This window comes from Vipera berus (genome assembly GCF_964194415.1).
Source record: "Vipera berus genome assembly, chromosome: 1".
Lineage (NCBI taxonomy): Eukaryota > Metazoa > Chordata > Lepidosauria > Squamata > Viperidae > Vipera > Vipera berus.
This window is the reverse complement of record NC_138202.1, coordinates 48,607,585-48,627,066: the sequence shown is the minus strand read 5'-3', so window position 1 is coordinate 48,627,066 and position 19,482 is coordinate 48,607,585. Positions and strand designations below refer to the sequence as shown.

The 19,482-nt window shown below is 40.7% G+C and overlaps 1 protein-coding gene across 5 annotated transcripts in view; it reads right to left on the bottom strand.

The window, feature by feature from the left end:
• CEP128 (centrosomal protein 128) overlaps nucleotides 1-19,482 on the bottom strand; it is a 223,176-nt gene that overhangs the window by 109,591 nt on the left and 94,103 nt on the right. For all 5 annotated transcript variants that reach the window (XM_081316241.1, XM_081316238.1, XM_081316240.1 and 2 more), the window contains 2 exons: nucleotides 17,716-17,775; nucleotides 13,567-13,759 (listed from right to left, as the gene is read on the bottom strand). In XM_081316241.1, coding sequence (XP_081172367.1) covers nucleotides 13,567-13,759; nucleotides 17,716-17,775 — 253 coding nt within the window. The remainder of the gene's footprint in view (nucleotides 1-13,566; nucleotides 13,760-17,715; nucleotides 17,776-19,482) is intronic.

Genomic DNA, 19,482 nt, shown 5'->3' with positions numbered 1-19,482 from the left:
CAGCACATTGAATATGATCAACATAATGCAAATATTTCATGTTTGTTTGGAGATAACTATTCCTCAGCTATAAAATACAATACAAAAACATTTTAGAATATTTTCAGTAAGATAAGATGAAAAAATATATATTTGGAACAATAGCACAAATAATTGACATAAAACATTTTCCCCTTTGCATGTCTTTGAAGATGAAGGGAAGAAACAATATCTCATGTTCTTGAAAAACTGGGAGAAAAAGTAGAGAGGCTGTGGCAGTAACTAGCTGAAAGCATCCAAACTTATAAACCAAAAATCTGTATGCCTATTAAACACAGGAACTGCATGGATATGTTAAACAGTACAAATCAGTTAAGAATAAAGAATCTTGCCAGGGAACTATTATTATTGTTTCTAATGGTATGAAAGAGCCTTTTAAAGTTTTATCTACATTTTCCATATGACACATAAGTATATACCGGTACATTTCCATCTTATCTGATTTTCATGCTTTTGTTCCAAAGAAAACACATGTGGTCTTTTCTTGCAGAGGAACTGTTCTAGCTTTCCATCATACTGGTTGAACATTTTTAAATATCTTTTTCAACCTTTTCTTTGAGAGGCACCACCAGAATTTTTGGCTTTGCATAAAGAGCAACACTTAAGATCATATTTTATCTCACAGTAAATTCATCCTGCTGTGCTAAAGATTATTTCCTACAATACCACCTGTAGATATTACTATTACTATCATAAGGCCGTTTAATTCTATAGGGGCATACAATAAAAATTATTATTAAGAGAGAAATTCAAGGAGTAATGTGGGGGGGAGGGCCGGGGAGACACAAACCGTCCGGTGCACAGGATCCACAACTCACTATAATTCAAGGGTAGAGGAAGAGCAAGTTTTCAGGGCTCTTTTAAACGTGACAGAGTTGGGCCCAGAGAGATCTCAGGAGGTTGTTGTTCCAGAGGACAGGTGCTAGGACACATAAGGTACACTTCCTAAACCCCATCATATGATATAGCTTAATTGAGGGGATCTGGAACCAATTATACATTGTGATTAGAAGCTATAGAACACATACACAACATTAGATAGTCAGCTCTATGCCATGAATATCTTCATAGGTAATAACCAGTACTTTGACTTGCACATGGAAGCTTACTGGTAAGTTATAAAACTCATGGAACAAAGGTGTTACATGCCCATTATCACCTGTGCTGCCGCATTCTGGATCAGTTGTAGCTTCTGACTAATTTTCAAGAGCAGACAATAGACAGCATATTGGAATAGTCTATGCATGGGATGTCCAAAGTATAAATGACTGAAGAACCCTTGGTCCAGATAAGAGTACAATAGGAACACAAGAACTTTTGTAAAGGGCGTATTTGCCAATTTCTTGAGCAGGATCTGTAAGTTCAAGAAGGAACCCCACAAATATAGAAACCAAGATGGAACTTTTAGAAAGAATACAAGCACACAAATACATTTTCCACAGTTATCCTATCATTTTAGATAAGTTATCATGAATTAGTATCCATAAAGTTTTTATACTTTCATTCTTTAATATACCATTTTTTTGTTTGCTTTCTGAGAAATTTCCCTCAAAATTCCAGTGCATATATTATTGATTATAATATGATCTATAATTAGGAAATGTGTTGTTCCTCTATTTGATGTTTAATTGAACATCATTCATCACTGTTCAGAATTCTGCCTTTAGGTAACTAGAGGTGAAGAATAATGCATGCAATTGTTTTTCAGATATACTTTGGATTTAATCCTGAATTCCTTAATATTGCCAACCACATATAAGCTATATTCTGGACTGCTACCTTTTTATACTTTGACTGAAAATTTAAACAGCAGTATTATAGCCTAAGGAAACTTGTAACTATAGTCAAAAAATACAAACCATAGAATAAAAAAACCTGCTTCTTCTTTATAAGTATTTTGCAGTATCCTCCCCTCCATGGTAATAATTTAGCTGACATTGCAAGAAGATCAACAGCAGGCATATGTGACTGTTTGCACAAAAAACTAATGGTTACTTTTTTAAAAAAAAAATCTTGCCTATTTTTTAATAATGCAAGAATTTTTTATCAGCATTACTAAATAGAGAAGGAAAGGCATATGCATGGGGTCTAGACTAGTATAAAACCACATTTCTGATCTAAATAACATTTAAGAACCTTGTCCATAGTTTACTGCACCATGCACTATAATCTACTGTTACATCAGTATCAACAATTAGACCTATAAAGATTTGAAGTTATCATCAGAATGTTAAGCCAATGTTCATATTGATTAAAACCCCTTCAAAGACCAATTACAACCCAATGCACTCTTAATAGGTTTTTAAAAAGTTGCAGAGAGCAAAGCAGGGGAAAAATTACTAATAATACTTCTATGAATTCTCTGTTGATGTTGGCATCAAATTTTTATATATACAAGAAAACAAATATCTTCATGACAGATATAACAATGATTGCAAATGATTTCATGCTTTAATACATATGGATTACAGTAAATTTATACAGTACCATAAATATATAAGGACATTTATAGGAATGACTCCATACAATAATCCAGTTAGTGAATTAATGCAAATCAAAAGCCAGAAGGATTTTATTGCCATTATCAAGGGAATATTTTCTATTTTTATTTCATTTCCTTAAAGTTATGCATTTTACACTTGTTATAAAATGTTGCTTAACTTGAGAAATTAAGTTGCTTTAAATTTTTTTAAATTAATTTAATAAAAAAATTACTATTATACTTCAAAGATATTTAGTATTGTTATGGAAGATTTAACATTTAAAGAATATGTTTTGCAGAGCCATATATTAATTTACAGATACATATATTACATTAATATGCTGCTCCTTATAAAACTCAGAAAAACTATGTAAAACTCAGAAAAACCATGAAATTTGCAAAAATATTTGTATTTATTGCACACAAGGTTCTGCTGTAAATAAAATATAATTTTGAATCTTTTCATAAATGTAATTTTTAAACTAGACAGTTGCATAAATTATGAATGACACAGTTAATTTTGTAAGTGAACAAAAATGGCACTGCATACCCTACATTTTGACTAAAATGTAATAATATTGCATCAAGAAAGATCTTATTGATGAGAATCTGGAAATGAAAACTGGAACTTCTAAACTATCACATTTATTTGTATATCTGGAAGTATTTATCTATATGTTACTAAGCTTATATATTATTAAATAAGGAAGGAAAGAAAAGGTGGATTTTACTCCGCCAGTCATTGTCAACTATATGGGGTGGAGCTCATTTCTGTTTCGAGGCCATGAGCCAGTGTTGTCCAAAGATGCAGTCATGTGGCCAGCATGACATCGCGGAGTGCTGTTTTCTGCCCACTGAAGTGGTACCTATATATGTACTCACATATGCATGCTTTTGAACTGCTAGATGGGCAGGAGCTAGGCAAAGATGGGCGGTCACCCCATCACGCAATGTTTGGATCTTGAACCTGGGCTGTCAATTCTTAAAAACTTTGTTTTATGATAGGCCATATATAATGGCTTCAGTTTTTCACAATACATAAAATGTATCATTGATCTTCTCAGTGGACTATCCATGACTTCAAATCAGTTTAATATAAAACAAAAATCTGAACTCAGATTTGGTTCCAGAATCGGATCTTTGTTTATTAAAGTGTTAAATATATTTTGCTAATTACTTCAGTAAGACAAAGATTCTAAAAACAGTAATTACAGAAAAGACTATGGGTGACAACAGTAGTAAACACAAGTGTATAACATTTTTGCTTGATTGTTTGGGGTCATAATTACTTAAGTGAAAACACTGAAGACTGGCAGAGATGGAAAATCAGGAATAATCATAACCTTTAGAGAGCTACTGATGTTTGCAGTGTGGACGCTCATTCCACTGTCTTCTAAAATCTTGTATTCTAATCTACAATGTTTGTCTGATCGAACCGACAGTTGAACAAATATAATGCACACCCATCAAAGCAAATAAAACACATTACTATCTGCCTTAGAATATAAACTATAGCCAGTCTAAAAAAATCAGTGACATCAGGATTTCACTAAGTCTTAAAAGATTTACAGAGATGTGCTCTGAATACTGGTAACTGGATTACCTTTTTATTCTAATAGCACAAGATTTAAGAAGCAGAAAAAGAATACCCAAGCATCTTATTAACAGCTTTAAAATGAAACAGTTCAACGATGTTGGTAACTGCAAAAAGAAAAGGATAAAAATAAAACACTGAATAATGCTTGAACCTAAATCTCCATGTTCTTCTCCAGTATATTTCTTTTCCTAAATTTCTCTCTGCTGGTTTAAAATGCATGATTGCAGAATAAATTACAATTCTCCTGAAATATCAATTTGATTACAGAGCTCACCATTTTTCCCCAAAATTAATTTAATATTCTGGATTAATTATCTCAACTATTATTCACTTTAGCAGAATGAACATTCTGGTTTTATTGCCTTGCACAGGTTAGGCATGTATTGATGTATTTTCAGTGCTGCATTCCTCTTTTACACTTTTAAAAGCAAAGGAAAATATAAAATTTAGTGATTAGATACAGCAAAATTCAGAATTGGCCGATATTGGTTATGTTTTACTGTGTGAACTGGATATAAGTGGGAAACACATCTGTTCAGGGCCCTTCAAAACACCAGTAGGATGGTGGCCATTCAAATCTTAGGGGGAAACCTCATTCCAGAGGCAGATGCTATTACACACAAGGCACATTTCTCAGTCTCAAAGCAATTGCTTTGTTTTTGAGGAAGGATACATTTTTATTTCAATCAACATTTCTTTGACTAACCACAAACACAACTGCAAATTCAGGCTTACAAGTCAAAATGAAATGCATGATGACTGCAGTTCTTTGAGGTAGCAAGTTCTGCTTTTACCATAATACTAGCTGCTTAATATGAAGAAATGTATAATTGACTGGATTGTAGACTTAAAAATCTAATGTTATGGTACAATTTCTTTTCACTCAATCAATTGCTGGTTTATAATAACTGCATTCAGTAAATAAAGCACCTTTCCAATGTATCAAAAATATATAACTCCTTTACACAATAAATTATTTTCTTTCAAAACAAGGAGAAATTTGTATGTTTATGAAAGATATGGTTATGGAGTACAAAACAAAAACTAGAAATATGCAGAAAGGGGTTAGAGATGAAAGAAATAATAAAAAGCTTTTGGCATTTCTGCATCACTGTATCCAAATACAGAAAATTACAATACTGAGCATATAAATTAAAATTTTTCTTTTTAAGTCTATAGAAAAAAGTAGAATGTATCTTGGATTATATACTGTTATATAATCAAGTTATTTACAAGATACTTAGCTCTATCTTAGCTCTAAAATTTGTATTTTAGAACTAATGACAACAAAATAGCTTAAAATAGATTATGATGTTTCTACCTTATATAACTGGGCAAATTATCACAGTTCATTATAATAGCACAAATTCAGATTTTTATTTGCTTTGGGAAAGAGATATCATTCCCCAATAGAAGGGGTGTTGTCTTACCTGAATGCCTTTTCTCAGCATGATGATGGAGAATCCATGAATGGGTTAACTCTGTCTTCCTGCCCAATTAGACTAAGTCTGTCAAACTTGCCACGCCTCTCCTGGACCAGGACACCTCCCAGTCACGACAAAGGCGAAGCTAGTGACAGTCTGACGTGTTGGCTCTCATACCCCTGACACAGCACCTGACAGACACTAAGGGGTGGGTGTGGATTCTCCACCATCATGCTAAGAAAAGGCATTCAGGTAAGACAACACCCCTTCTCCAGCATGATAGATGGAGAATCCACGAATGGGACATACCAAAGCCGCTCTGTCCCTATGGGAGGGAATCAGTCTGGGCCTGTGTCCCACCCTGTGGTACTACTTGTTGTAGCACTCTCCGACCTAATGAGGCGTCCGCGGAGGCAAACCTATCCAGTTTATAATGCCTCACGAAGGGGGAAGGCGAAGACCATGTCACCGCCCTACAAATGTCCCCAATGGATGCCTGTGTCGCCCACACCACGGAAGTTGCAGCGCTGTGAGTGGACTGAGCAGTGATATGACTTGGAACTGACAGTGAATGTGATTGGTATGCCCCTGCAATACAAGCCCTGATCCACTTGCCTATAGTGGAGGCAGAAACCTTCTGCCCCATAGTAGAAGGTTGAAAGGAAATGAAGAGGGCTTCCGATTTGCGAAAGGACGCTGTCCACTTAAAGTAGTGGCATAAGGCCCTGCGGACACCCAGGGCATGCTATTGATGCTCCAAGTCATGAGATGGATGAGGACAAAAATCTGGCAGAATTACCTCCTGCATCCTGTGAAACAAGGTACTGACCTTTGGAATAAAGGAGGGATCCAATCGAAGGACCACCCTGTCATCATTAAAGTCCCGTAAGTCCTCTCTGATAGAGAGAGCTGCCAGTTCAGAAATGCATCTAGCCGACATGACGGCTATCAAGAAGGCTACCTTGATTGTCAAGAACCGCAGTGTACAGGTTCTCATGGGTTCAAATGGAGGTGAGGTAAGGGCCTGCAAGACCCGCGGCAAATCCCTTGGTGGAACAGTGGGCTAATGCCTCCTTAAGTTACACCAGCTGCCTGCATTTAGTGCAGGTTCGAGTCCCACCAGACTCAAGGTTGACTCAGCCTTCCATCCTTCCGAGGTAGGTAAAATGAGGACCCAGATTGTTGGGGGCAATAAGCTGACTTTGTAATAATGTCACTGGCGGGGCCCAAAAGCCCTAATAAGCAGGCATATACATAGAATGAAGACTATTGCTAAGCACATTGATTTGTGCTTTAGATTGTAAGCCACGCTGAGTCTTCGGAGAAGGGTGGGCTATAAATGGGATTTTTTTAAAAAAATCCCAAGAGGGATACTAGTGAAGCACGGGCGGTTTGGTGTTGGTTGCTCTCTTGAGAAATGAGCGTACCATAGGATGTTGAGCCAATGGCTCTGAATTGCCCCATGTAAGTACTATGGATAGAGCCACCACTTGTCTGCGGATAGTATTGGGTGCCAAACCCTTCTTGAGCCCCTCCAATAAATAGTCCAAAATCCTTGGAATGGTAATAGCCAAAAGATCTAACTGGTTCTTTGCACACCAGTGACAGAAACTTCTCCAAGTGGAATCATAGATTGTGTTTGTTGTAGGCCATCTGGAGGCCTGAATCATCGCAATTACACCTGGCAAATAGGACTCATGCATCAGGAGCCACCGTTCAAGTGCCAGGCGGTTAACTGGAGCCACTGGGGTTCTGGATCTTGCAGAGCTCCCTGGCTAAGTGTAATGCGACCTGGAGGAATCCCCCATGGGGCAGAGATGGAAAAGTTCACGAGGTCAGCAAACCACGGCCATCTTGGCCAGTGTGATGCAACAAATATCACCTCTGCCCGTTCGTGCAGTATCTTGCGGATGACCGCCGGGATCAGAGGGAGAGGCAGGAATGCATATAGCAAGCCCCCAGGCTATGGACTGCGGAGGGCATCCGTTCTCTCTGCCCCTGGATAGGGGAACCGGGAGAAAAATCTTGGAAGCTGGGAGTTCGCCAGAGAAGTGAACAAATCCAGTACTGGATGACCAAACCTCTCCAATATCTCCCCGAAGAGATCAGGATGCAGGCACCATTTGGAGTGATCTACTGTTGACCTGCTCAGAAAATCCACCTGCTGATTTGCCTCTCCCGAGATGTGCTCAGCCCTGTGGGAGGAGAGGTTGGTCTCTGCCCAGGATCCCAACAACTGGGCCTTGGCCATAAGGGACCTGGAACGGGTACCCCCATGCCAGTTCACATGGGCTTTCGCCGCCACATTGTCCATGAGGACCAGGACATGTTGTCTCGCCACCCTGTTGCGGAAGTGGCGTAGGGCCAAATGTATGGCTCTGAGCTCCAACCAGTTTATGTTATGCTTCAGGTCTGACTGGGACCACCGGCCCTGAGCCAACTGTGACCTTAGGTGCACCCCCCAGCTGAACAAACTGGTGTCCGTAGTTAGGGTGAGCCGAACGGGCTCCTTGAATAATGAGCCTCTGGCTACCGCTGGGGAGGTCCACCACTGGAGGGATCTTAGGGTCTGAGACGGAACCCTTACCCTTTGGTTGGATGAGCTGGTGCCTAGTCTCTGAAATGGGAGCAAAAACCATTGCACCTTTCCTGGAGTGTAGTCTGGCCCATGGCACTATCGCCATGCAGGAAACCATCTTCCCTAACAATTGGTAGAGAATGGCCAGTGTAACTACACGCTCCCTTTTGACCTGGAGGACCAGGGCTTGGCTGCTGTCCTGACGTTCCTGAGATAGACTCTGCATAGTTTTGTGTCCATGACTGCGCCCAGGTGAAGAAGGCGGGTTGAGGGAACTGTCTGGCTCTTTTGAAAGTTCACCGAGAACCCGTGGTCTTGGAGGGTCTTGATAGACAAGGCCAGGTCCAATTGAGCCATCTGAACAGAAAGAGACTGGATGAGGTTGTTGTCTAGGTAGCACTGAATGCGTACTGGAACTGACCTCAAATGCACGGCCAGTGCCGCCAATATTTTTGTAAATACTCTTGGAGCAGACGAGAGGCCAAATGTAAGGCTCTATATTGATAATGGTGGTTTGTGTAACAGAACCTGAGGAACTTCCGGTGGTCGGGAAGGATGGGGATGTGGAGGTATGCTTCCGTGAGGTTGACAGACGTCAGGAACTCTCCCCTCCTGATGCTGGCCAAGATGGACTGTAGCATTTGCATCTTGAATTTCTTGTATGCAAGATAAGAGTTCAGCTCTCCATCCTCCCAAGGCGAGCGGAACAACGAAGAGGATGGAATAGAACCCCCTTCCTAGCTGTCCAGCCAGTACTGGTTTTATGGCCCTTATTTCCAAGAGGTGCCGAATAGCCTGTCATGAGAGCCCTCCTAACCGGATTTTTTGACAGTGGACAAGAAATGAAGTGCTCTGGGGGGGTTGGATATAAATTCTAGAGACAGGCTGCACCTGATTGTGTTGAGGACCCAGGAGTCTGTGGTGGTGGTCTCCCATTTCTGAGCAAAGAGAGTCAATCTGCCACCAATTGGGGGGGCTCCCTGAAGTCATTTGGATCTTCTGAAGGGATGGCCCCCCGTGCCTCAAAAGGGCCGTTTGGCCTCAAATTGTGGCCTGGGTCTCTCTGGTCCCAGATCGGTCAACCTGACGGTCTGACCTGGGAGGGAAGGAGTGGGAGGGCAGAGCAAACTCTGATCCTGACCCTGATCAGAAAGTGTCTACAGGCGTACGTGGTAGGCCGTCTATCTTCCCGTCTAAGGAGGTGAGACATCACCTTATGTTTGTCCTTGTTTTCCACCAAATGTGTCAAGTCCTCTCCAAATAGCTGAGCAGCACAGTACGGGGCAGCCAAGTACCACTTGGATTTAACATCCGCTCACCAATGTTTGAGCCACAGGAGCCGAAGCAGCCACTAACTTGCCTAAGTCTTGGTGCATTCGGACTTCCTCCAGGGGTACTCTGGCCTGACGTTGGCGGAGCCAGAGAAGGGAGGTTCTGGCAAAGAAGAAAGTGGTTGTGGCTGTCCTTACCGCCCATGCTGAGGGTTGGTGTGTCCTGCGGAAGGAGGGTTCAGATTTTCTGTCCTCCACCTTCAAGGTTTCAGCCATATCCCGACACCGTGGACGAAGAGAAAGTGGGGTTAGAGTTTCATCCACAGTAGGAACCTCTAGCACCTCCGACAAGGCCGGGGCTACGTTAAACAGTTCTTGTTCTTCCCCCCCCTCCAGTGAGGGAAATTTGCCAGGCATTCCCCATTGTTTCTGCACTGTGTTGAAAAAGAGAGGGGGACAGCGGTGTTCAGTGACAATAGGCTCAGAAAATATTGGACTTGTGTCTTGGCTGGTGGATGGATCAGGTTGGGGAACTTGGTCAGGACCAATCTTAGCAGTAGCGCTGGCCTTATGAAGCAATGATTTGAAGAGCGCTGGATTGAATAGGCCCACAAAGGAAGGATGGTCTGGAGCAAGATCCTCATCCTCCGAGAGCAGCAGGTCCATTGGGTCGTACTCCTCAGAGAATGATACTCTGCTGCAAGGAGACCGGACAGGAGAAATAAGATTGGAAAGGTCTGGAGCTCCCGACTGGGAGAGATAAGATGGGGTCATTGAGGCCACCAAATCGGGTCCAGACCTTTGTTGGCGTGTCGAGGCCAACCACTGGGCGACCGCCTGGGAGATCAGGGCCTGCAATTGCTCTGGTGACCATGCTCTCTGCGCTTCTGAGGGTTGAAGACCGGCAGCTGTGGGCATAAAGGTGGCCTCAGGTCTTGACTGTGTCACTCTGGGGATAGGAGGAGCCAGTTGAAGGTTGGGTCTCTGGGTGAAGGGAATCATCTCCTCCTGTTCAGCCCTGGGAAAGTAGGATTGGCCAGCGTCCCCTTCTGGAGACCAGGCCCTTTGGGTAGACAAGGTGGGAGGAGCGAGTTGTGGGCCAAATACTGAGTCCTCTGCGAGAGGAGAGATCGTGCCTTGTTTCTGGGCTTTAGAAAACTGTTTCTCTAAGGCCTGGTGTCTCCTGCTGGCCTCTTTCTCTGCCTCTTTGGAGGGCCTTTTGCCAGAAATGGCCTTGGCCTTGGCCTTGAGTTTCCCAGCGGCCTCCAGCTTGGAGGACTTGTGCTTTGTCTGCCCAGAAGTGATGAGGGCACTGTGCGAAGACTGAGGTGCCATGTTGTCTGCCATCACAATGGGAGATATCTCAGTGGTATGCTGAGAAGGATCTCAAGTAGAGGAGAAGAGTACTGACCTGTGGCTGTATGCCACCTCACAGGGATCAACAAGTACTCTAGGGAAATGGTGGCTGCAGAACCAACTTAATGGACACTGGCATACCTGCAATGCTCCTGATGGCCGTAATACCAGTTGAAAGCACCTTTGGTGCAGTGGACAGGTCTACTGTGGCGGCAGGATCACCTCAGTGATAACAGCCAGCTCACACATAGCTCACTTAGTGGCGGCAAGATCACTTCAGTGATAACGGCCAGCTCACTAGTTCTAGTTGGTGGCGGCAAGGCCAAGAATGGCACGGCCAGCACACATCGTCTGTTGGAGTGGACGAGGAAACACCTAGCCTGGGTCCTAGGGCTATAACTGTTGCCTCCTGTAATTGACCATCCACTTCTGAGAGGCTTGTCCAGAGAATGTAAGTAGGGAGGCGAGGTAAAGATGATTGGACCTGATGTTGTAGGAACAGCTGGAACTGATGGCCACTGTAATCTCAAATGTGTGGCCTGCGATATTATCGCTCTATGGCCTTGATGCCATGTTCAAAAGAAGAGCTCTGGTCCCAGAGCCTTCTGCAGTGGCTGGAAGAAAAGAAGTATAAAAGAACCCCTGCACCTGCTTTACCTATGAAATCAAGCAGTGGGTGGCAATATGCTCGAATTCCTCTAGGTCAAAGAAGCGTGCACTCCACCACCACCCCGTGATAGAAGTGATAGCGACATCTAAAATGGCAGCCACTACTGAGGAAAACTCTCAGGAGGGTTAGGCTGACGATAGAGAGAGCTGGTAAGGAAAGCTGTTACAGGCACGCTTGAAAGGCAGCAGAGGATTTCCAAAGAAAACCTCCCCATGCGGCTTCCAAAATGGCACCTGCAATGAGCGTGCCGCAATAAGGGACGGAGGCCTGGGGCTTCCTGGAGACTGCAGAGTAAGAAGGGCACCTTTACCCAGTACGGCGCTGCACTGATCCCAGCGCAGCTAGAGAGATGAAGAAGGAATGTAGGCCGAGGCCTGTGGAGAGGGCCTTCTGCAGTGGCTGGGAAGCCAAATGCTTCCTGGAGTTTGAAGCTCCAAAGGGAGAGGAAAATCTGCTGAGCGGTTAGGAGCTGCGCTGATCCCAGCGCAGAGAGGGAAATGGAGAATTCACAAATGGAAAGTAAAGAACCATACAACCTGCTCAATGCAATCAGTCTGCAAACTGGGAGCCAAAATTATCACGTCTATTCTGGGCAGAGACTAAGTCGTGACTGGGAGGTATCCTGGCCCAGGAGAGGTGTGGCAAGTTTGACAGACATAGTCTAATTGGGCAGGAAGACAGAGTTAACCCATTCGTGGATTCTCCATCTATCATGCTGGAGAATAGATAGATAAAATAGATATCAATAGATAAAATATTTGGGGCTGTTTTACAATATTAACTATTTTTACTGCTTTCATTCTGCAAGATTTCTGAGACACAAATAAGATAACCCAACATTACTTTAGGTGATGCAAGAGGAAGAAAGTTGTTAGTAAAACCTGGAGCAATACTACAGTTTTTCTTAGGTAGACAGAATGAATTCAAAAAGAACACAGCTTCAAAATGTTGTCTTAAATCCTGTTTCTTACAACTCACAGCATGCTTCTATTCTTTCAATAGGAAAATAAGTTACTACATTTTACCTTTCTTAAATATCTTATTTTTGCAGATACTTTAATATAAGGAAGCACAGCTCAAAGCAGAGAAGCAGAATTACTCCTATCACAACAGTAGGGATGATCCTGAAAACAGCACTTTCCAATTCTTTCAAAGCAAATAATTCATCTTTTTCCACCTCACTTTCAACACATTGACTAGCACTGGGAAAATGTCGCATTTCTGGTGACAATTTTCTTAAGTTAATCCAATCAAATCGTTATTATAATCGTAGACCAGCATAAGAAGGGTGGGATACTTTAAAAGATACAAAATATAAAATACACAAGGGTAAAACAATGTTTTAAAAAGCTAACTTGTATGTATATGTAAAAACATCTATATATAAAAAGAAATATATAAAAAGGGGTAAACATGTTAATTAAATATAGGGAAACTTAAAGAGTGGCTAATATGACTAACTAAATCTATCACAGTACTAAGCACTCTTAACTGACAAGTTAAATACTTATTCAGGCAAGTTTGAGGCATAGGTCATCATCTGAGAAATCTTAATAGCTGCTGCAGAGAACCTGGGAATATTATATCTTATAGCAGGATTAGTGTCTGCAAGCAGGGAGATATAAAATTGTCCTGTGCGATCTGGGTATTTATATGGAGTATTGATGAGATGAGGTTAGTACAGATATCTCTGTCATACAGACACTAGAGGAGCACATGTTCTGTTGTTTCTGTATGTGCGGGGAAATTGCCTCTCCAGGACATTGCCTCTCCAGCCTTCAAGTGCAGCCAAGGGGAGGGCATGACATCATGCCAGGCTCTCCAGTGACTAGGTTACTTCAAGTTTGGTTAACTATGTCATGGTGAAGCAGATTACCTGTCAGATTCACTGGCAATACTAGTTTCTTTTCAGGTCATATAACTGTTACATAAGGCAAAGAAGATGACAGAGAACTACCATTTCTAACAGAAACCTCAATTTTAAACTAATTCAAGATTTCTACTATTTTATTATAGAGAGAAAGGAGAGAGAGAGAGAGAGAGAGAGGGAGGGAGGGAGGGAGGGAGATTACTAGACCAATCAGAGATATGGCTGACATGGGAAATTCAAAAAGATTTGTTCTTCATTAACATGATCTTATAAACTCACATTTTTTATCTTGATAAACTTCTTCCAGTAGTTGTTCCTGCTTTTCTATTTGAGCTATGAGGTTTTGGTGCTCAGTTTCCTTGCTCAAGGTCAGCTGCTTTAATTGCTCCCGGCTCTGTAGCAATTGATGACGAAGCTTCTTTTCCTTGGTCTGTCTCTCCTTCACTTCTTCACAAAGCCATCTAAGTTTAGCCTAGAAGAAAATGTATTCCTATTAAATTGGATGGAAAACTTTATCATTCGTCAGATACAGTTCTATCAAATACGTCTACCAAATTCAAAATAAAATAAGGTCCTGTAACCCAAAACAAGGACTTTTTCAAAGTCTTTATTTGTGAAGATTTTAGATGGAAGGTAGACAACATCAATAACCATAAATATAGCATGCCTCACAGTTGGGTGTTATAGTAGTTTTCAGTAATTACTCAAGCCGCTCCAACAGTGGTAGTTTCTTGTGTGATTAAGGGTCTTGGCATAGCTCAAGTATACAACAGTAGAATTGTCAAAGGGCTACTGTGACCAGTTTACAAATAAGACTGGGAAACAATCAGACCAAAAAAAAACCTTTCAGATATGTAAGATTGTTAATATAGTCTTACAATGAAGCAGAACTAGTTCATTTTGTTCTGTTTCCTGTCTGGTTTACCTGGGAAAGCTGGTAACAACTTTGCAAGTCTGAAAGTACAAACCTCTTGCCAGTATTTTTAAGTGCTTGATCCATTATGGCAGTTCCTTCCTAAGTTTCTTTCTCTGACCATTAAGTCACTGATCCTCCTGCCTCTCTCGTCTGATCGTTTCCTAAGCAACACCTCTTCCCAGTGTCATCCACAGATTCCATTACAACCAAAATATTGAGCTTATAATAGTGTAAGTTACGAATGACTATGACAACAGTAAAATGAGGACACAATAATTCTTTTTCTAAGTTACTTATAAGTAGCTAAGAAAAAGTGTTTACTTTTCCAAGGAATAAAATTGACATATGGTCCTCATCACAGCAGTTCCAAATGTTTCTAATAATAAAGGATCCACAAATATTTCAATGTGTTTAAGTAATCTCAGCTGTTCAAATCATATCCTACAGTCATTAGTTTCAGAAATAGGGCATCTGCCCTGTACTTCCTGTGGGAATGTAAATCCCATACATTTCTTCAGTTCTTCATTGGGAACCCAGAAAATAGGGCCAATTTATATAGTACCCTTAATAACGGGGCAGAATCATATCACTTCCACATTTAACTGAAAAATGACATCTTTGCCCAGTCTCTTGTGTCCAAAACATCCAGCTTGCTTGATTTTCTTGTCCACTTTTTTTTATCAACAGTATAAAATGTACAACTCACTTCTATGAATCCATTAACAAATTGGAAAAGGAAACCAGATAAATGGGACAGAACACATGCATTTTTAATTTCTTCAGTTAAATAATAAACACTGTAAAACGAACACTGCATAAACAGTGCAACACATCTTATGATTCTTCACGCCATGATACTTCTGACATTTTTTCTATTTACCATTACTATGTTCCTCACATAAAATTATAAGCAGTATAAACAATGCCAACTTCTTTCTTTCCTTGCCCTTCCTCCAAATCAGCTGCAATTCCATATTCTGAATTAAAGGCTCCCTTCCAAATCTCCTTGAAATTCCAAGAGGATAAAGAGGGTTGCTTTAGAAAAGGTCATTCTTAAAAAAATTATTGTATATACAAAGTTCATTGGTTTGTCCCTCTAAAAGTAGGCATTGTATTTAATCTCCAGAGTGTTCAATTGCAAAGGCAGGAACCCAGACAGTGAAAGAGTTGATGGATAAAGCAGTATTTCTTAACAAAACAATTATTAAGTCAATTTGTTTTTCAGGTGCAAAATATACCATTTTTCAAAGGCCCTTTTATTTCATGACTAACATACTAATAACTAAAGAGGACTCAACTGGCAGATTTATGAATCAATTACCACATACCCTTCTTGATACTTAGTGCCTGGAGTTTCAGCATGAACAATCTGAATAGTGAGTCTGTTTCCTCTACTGCCCTTGTCCTCCAGTTCAAACTCTTATCTCCACTATTTATGGTGATATTCATTCTTGGTCCATAGGCATTACAAACAAACCCATCAATAACTTCAGGCAATCTTGCTAGCAAACAAATGCAATTTCATCCAAGTCAGTTGGTCAACAGTTCTCCTTTCATTGTGACCCTAATATACTATGAAGACAAGCCTTGTCTCATGAAGTAGAAAAAGCATTTCTAATTGTGAGGAGTTTAACATTATTAAAAGATACAAGATGAAGTTGCTTACAACGTCACTGGACTAAAAAAATAATGGTTAGATCTTAACGGGCAACATCTTGATCTAATAAGCTAAAAAAGGAACCAAAGATTATAGGAAAAAGGAATCAGATTTCAATGTCTCAAAAAAGCTTTTGAAAAATATGTGAATTCAAGACAATTAAGACTAGCATTTGAAAATGAGAAATGAAAGGGACTGTGCCCTTTCATACACATGTAGAATATAACTGAAATATGCTATCAGCAAATACAATTTATCCTCAATAATTTTCTTTTGGAATGAATAGCTAGCTGCATTACAGCATTACAATTACCTGCCTAGTTATTTGGAGCTACCCAGTTAGTTATCTGGGAACAGTTTCATTCTGCTGGACTTGAGGAGACCACAGTGGATGTCCTTTCGCCATGCCTGAAGGCTGTGGGGGCCTAGAGGGACAGAGTTCAGCTGAACCCTGGTAAGATGGAGTGGCTGTAGGTGAGCCCCAAATTCCTATATCCAGGAATTTATCATCTCTAGTCTTGGATAGGGTTGCACTATCCCAGAGAGACTCGGTGGGTAATCTGGGCATCCTGCTAGATTCATGTTCCATGGCTAAGAGGACCTTTGCTCAGCTTTGTGTTGTGCACCAGTTACACCATTTCTAGGATAAGGAGGCTGTCCGCTTGGTCATTCATCCCTTGGTCATCTCCGTTTCAGACTATTGCAATGCACTCTACATAGGACTACCCTTGAAAAGCAATCAGAAGCCAGCTGTTACAAAATGCAGCCAATTTTAGATGCCCAAATGAGGGTACATTTAACATCTCTGCTTCTGCTGCATTGGTTAGGAGTTTGCTTCTGGGTCCAATTGAAGGTGTTGGTTGTGACTATAAAGCCCTACATGGCATGGGGCTAGGCTACCTATGGAGCAGTCTGTCCCATTACATTGGTTCATCCTCTCAGGTCAGGCAGGAAAGGTATGTTTACAAACTCGGTCATTTAAAGAACTCTGACTGGTGGGGTCTGGAAAGAGAGCCTTCTCTGCTGTTGACCCCTCTATAAAATATTCTTTCCCCCCCCCCAGAAGCGAGGCAGACTTCCACTCTCCTGGCTTTCTGAAAAAGAAGTTAAAAGATGGCTCTACAGCTTCAGGTAGGCACCCCAAAGGAGCACACAACTGTGGAGTTGGTTAATCTCCTGAAAGACCTCTTTTCACCTTTTTACTCATTTAATTCCTTGCCTCCTCTTAAAATTTTTAACTATTATACATACTGTTTTATATTTTAACATTTTATTGCACACTGACCAGAATTCCTCTTTGAGGGAGATGGGTGGTTCAGAAATATGAAAAATAGATAGATAGATAGATAAGATAGATAGATAGATAGATAGATAGATAGATAGATAGATAGATAGATAGATAGATAGATAGATAGATAGATAGATAGACAGACAGACAGACAGACAGACAGACAGACAGACAGACAGACAGACAGACAGACACTCTACAACAATGTTACAAACTGCATCCACAGAATGTAGTGGATATGCACTGTTTAAAAATACAGATGGAGATATAATACTATGCATTAGTCAGCTTCAAAAATGAAAGAGAAAACTAGTACTTTACTGGAGAAACCTCTAGTGTGCTTCTAGCTTTCTACAAAGTTAGGGATGTGGCAGATTTATATACTGTAAATATTAAATATGTATATGGAAGGGCCAAATATTTAAATATATGAAAGTATAACTGGGTTATAGTAGAACCCAATATGAGACACAAGAACTGTACATTTCCTCTGAATTACTAAGGAATTAATTCAGATTAACTACTGTAGCTAAATTTTAATTTACGTTTTAAAAGATCTGCACTTACTTTTGTCTCTGCTAACCAGCGATGAGGATCATTCGGTATACCAGATATAAGTGATGTTGCCTAAATTAAAAATAAAAATGAAAATATGGACACATATTATATACGAGCCAGTTGTATTACTTAGGCATAAACATTTTAATATAAAAGATTCGTTCATTTATATTTATAACTGCACAATATATTCTATATATTTTTAACACAAGAGTAGGTATATTTGGGAGGAATATTTGAAACACTGAAACTTTCTAATGTAACAATATCCAGTTTTAATTCTATCTCTAAGGACAGACAATACCACTCCAGAATGAGAACTGTGCATATTGAGATAGCAATGAGGAATGAACAAGTCTCATTTATCCTAAGTGACATCAGTTATACAATAATCTCAGTACTGTGAGGATGAAGAATAATTTGAACATGGAAATTATGCTAAATCTTCAGTCAGCTATGGTATCAAAAAACAGTAAGTAAAACAGATCAGCAATTTACAGTGAATATAAAAGGATGGATATTATGGGATGTATGGTGAAGATGCTACTACTCAGAAGTCCACCCTGAAACAAGTCATCGATAATGAGAAATTGTGCAGTTCCTTTTTCCTGTAATTAATATTGGATGTTGTTGTTGTTAGCTGCGAAGTCGTGTCCGACCCATCGCGACCCTATGGATAACGTTCCTCCAGGCCTTCCTGTCCTCTACCATCTTCTGGAGTCCATTTAAGCTCACGCCTACTGCTTCAGAGACTCCATCCAGCCACCTCATTCTCTGTCATCCCCTTCTTCTATTGCCCTCAATCTTTCCCAGCATTAGGCTCTTCTCCAGTGAGTCCTTCCTTCTCATTAGGTGGCCAAAGTATTTGAGTTTTAGCTTCAGGATCTGGTCTTCTAAAGAGCAGTCAGGGTTGATCTCCTCTAGGACTGACTGGTTTGATCGCCTTGCAGTCCAAGGGACTCGCAGGAGTCTTCTCCAGCACCATAGTTCAAAGGCCTCAATTCTTTTGCGCTCAGCCTTTCTTATGGGCCAACTTTCACTGACATACATTGCAAATGGGAAGACCATAACCTTGACTATACGCACTTTTGTTGACAGGGTGATGTCTCTGCTTTTTAGTGTGCTGTCTAGATTTCCCATGGCTTTCCTCCCAAGGAGCAAGCGTCTTTTAATTTCTTGGCTACAGTCCCCATCTGCAGTGATTTTGGAGCCCAGGAAAATAAAATCTGTCACTACCTCCATTTCTTCCCCATCTATTTGCCAGGAACTGAGAGGGCCGGATGCCATGATCTTGGTTTTCTTAATGTTAAGTTTCAACCCAGGTTTTGCACTCTCCTTCTTCACCTGCAACACGAGGCTCTTTAATTCTTCTTCACTTTCTGCCATTAGAGTGGTATCATCTGCATATCTTAGGCTGTTGATATTTCTTCCGGCAATCTTAATTGCAACTTTTGATTCATCTAGCCCTGCCTTTCTCATGATATGCTCTGCATATAAGTTAAATAGGCAGGGCGACAGTATACAGCCTTGCCGGACTCCTTTCCCAATTTTGAACCAATCAGTGGTTCCGTGTCCAGTTCTCACTGTTGCTTCTTGGCCCACATATAGGTTTCTCAAGAGACAAATAAGATGGTCTGATACGCCCATCTCTTTAAGAACTTGCCACAGTTTGTTATGATCCACACAATCAAAGGCTTTAGCATAGTTAATGAAGCAAAAGTAGATGTTTTTCTGGAACTCTATAGCTTTCTCCATGATCCAGCGTATGTTGGCAAT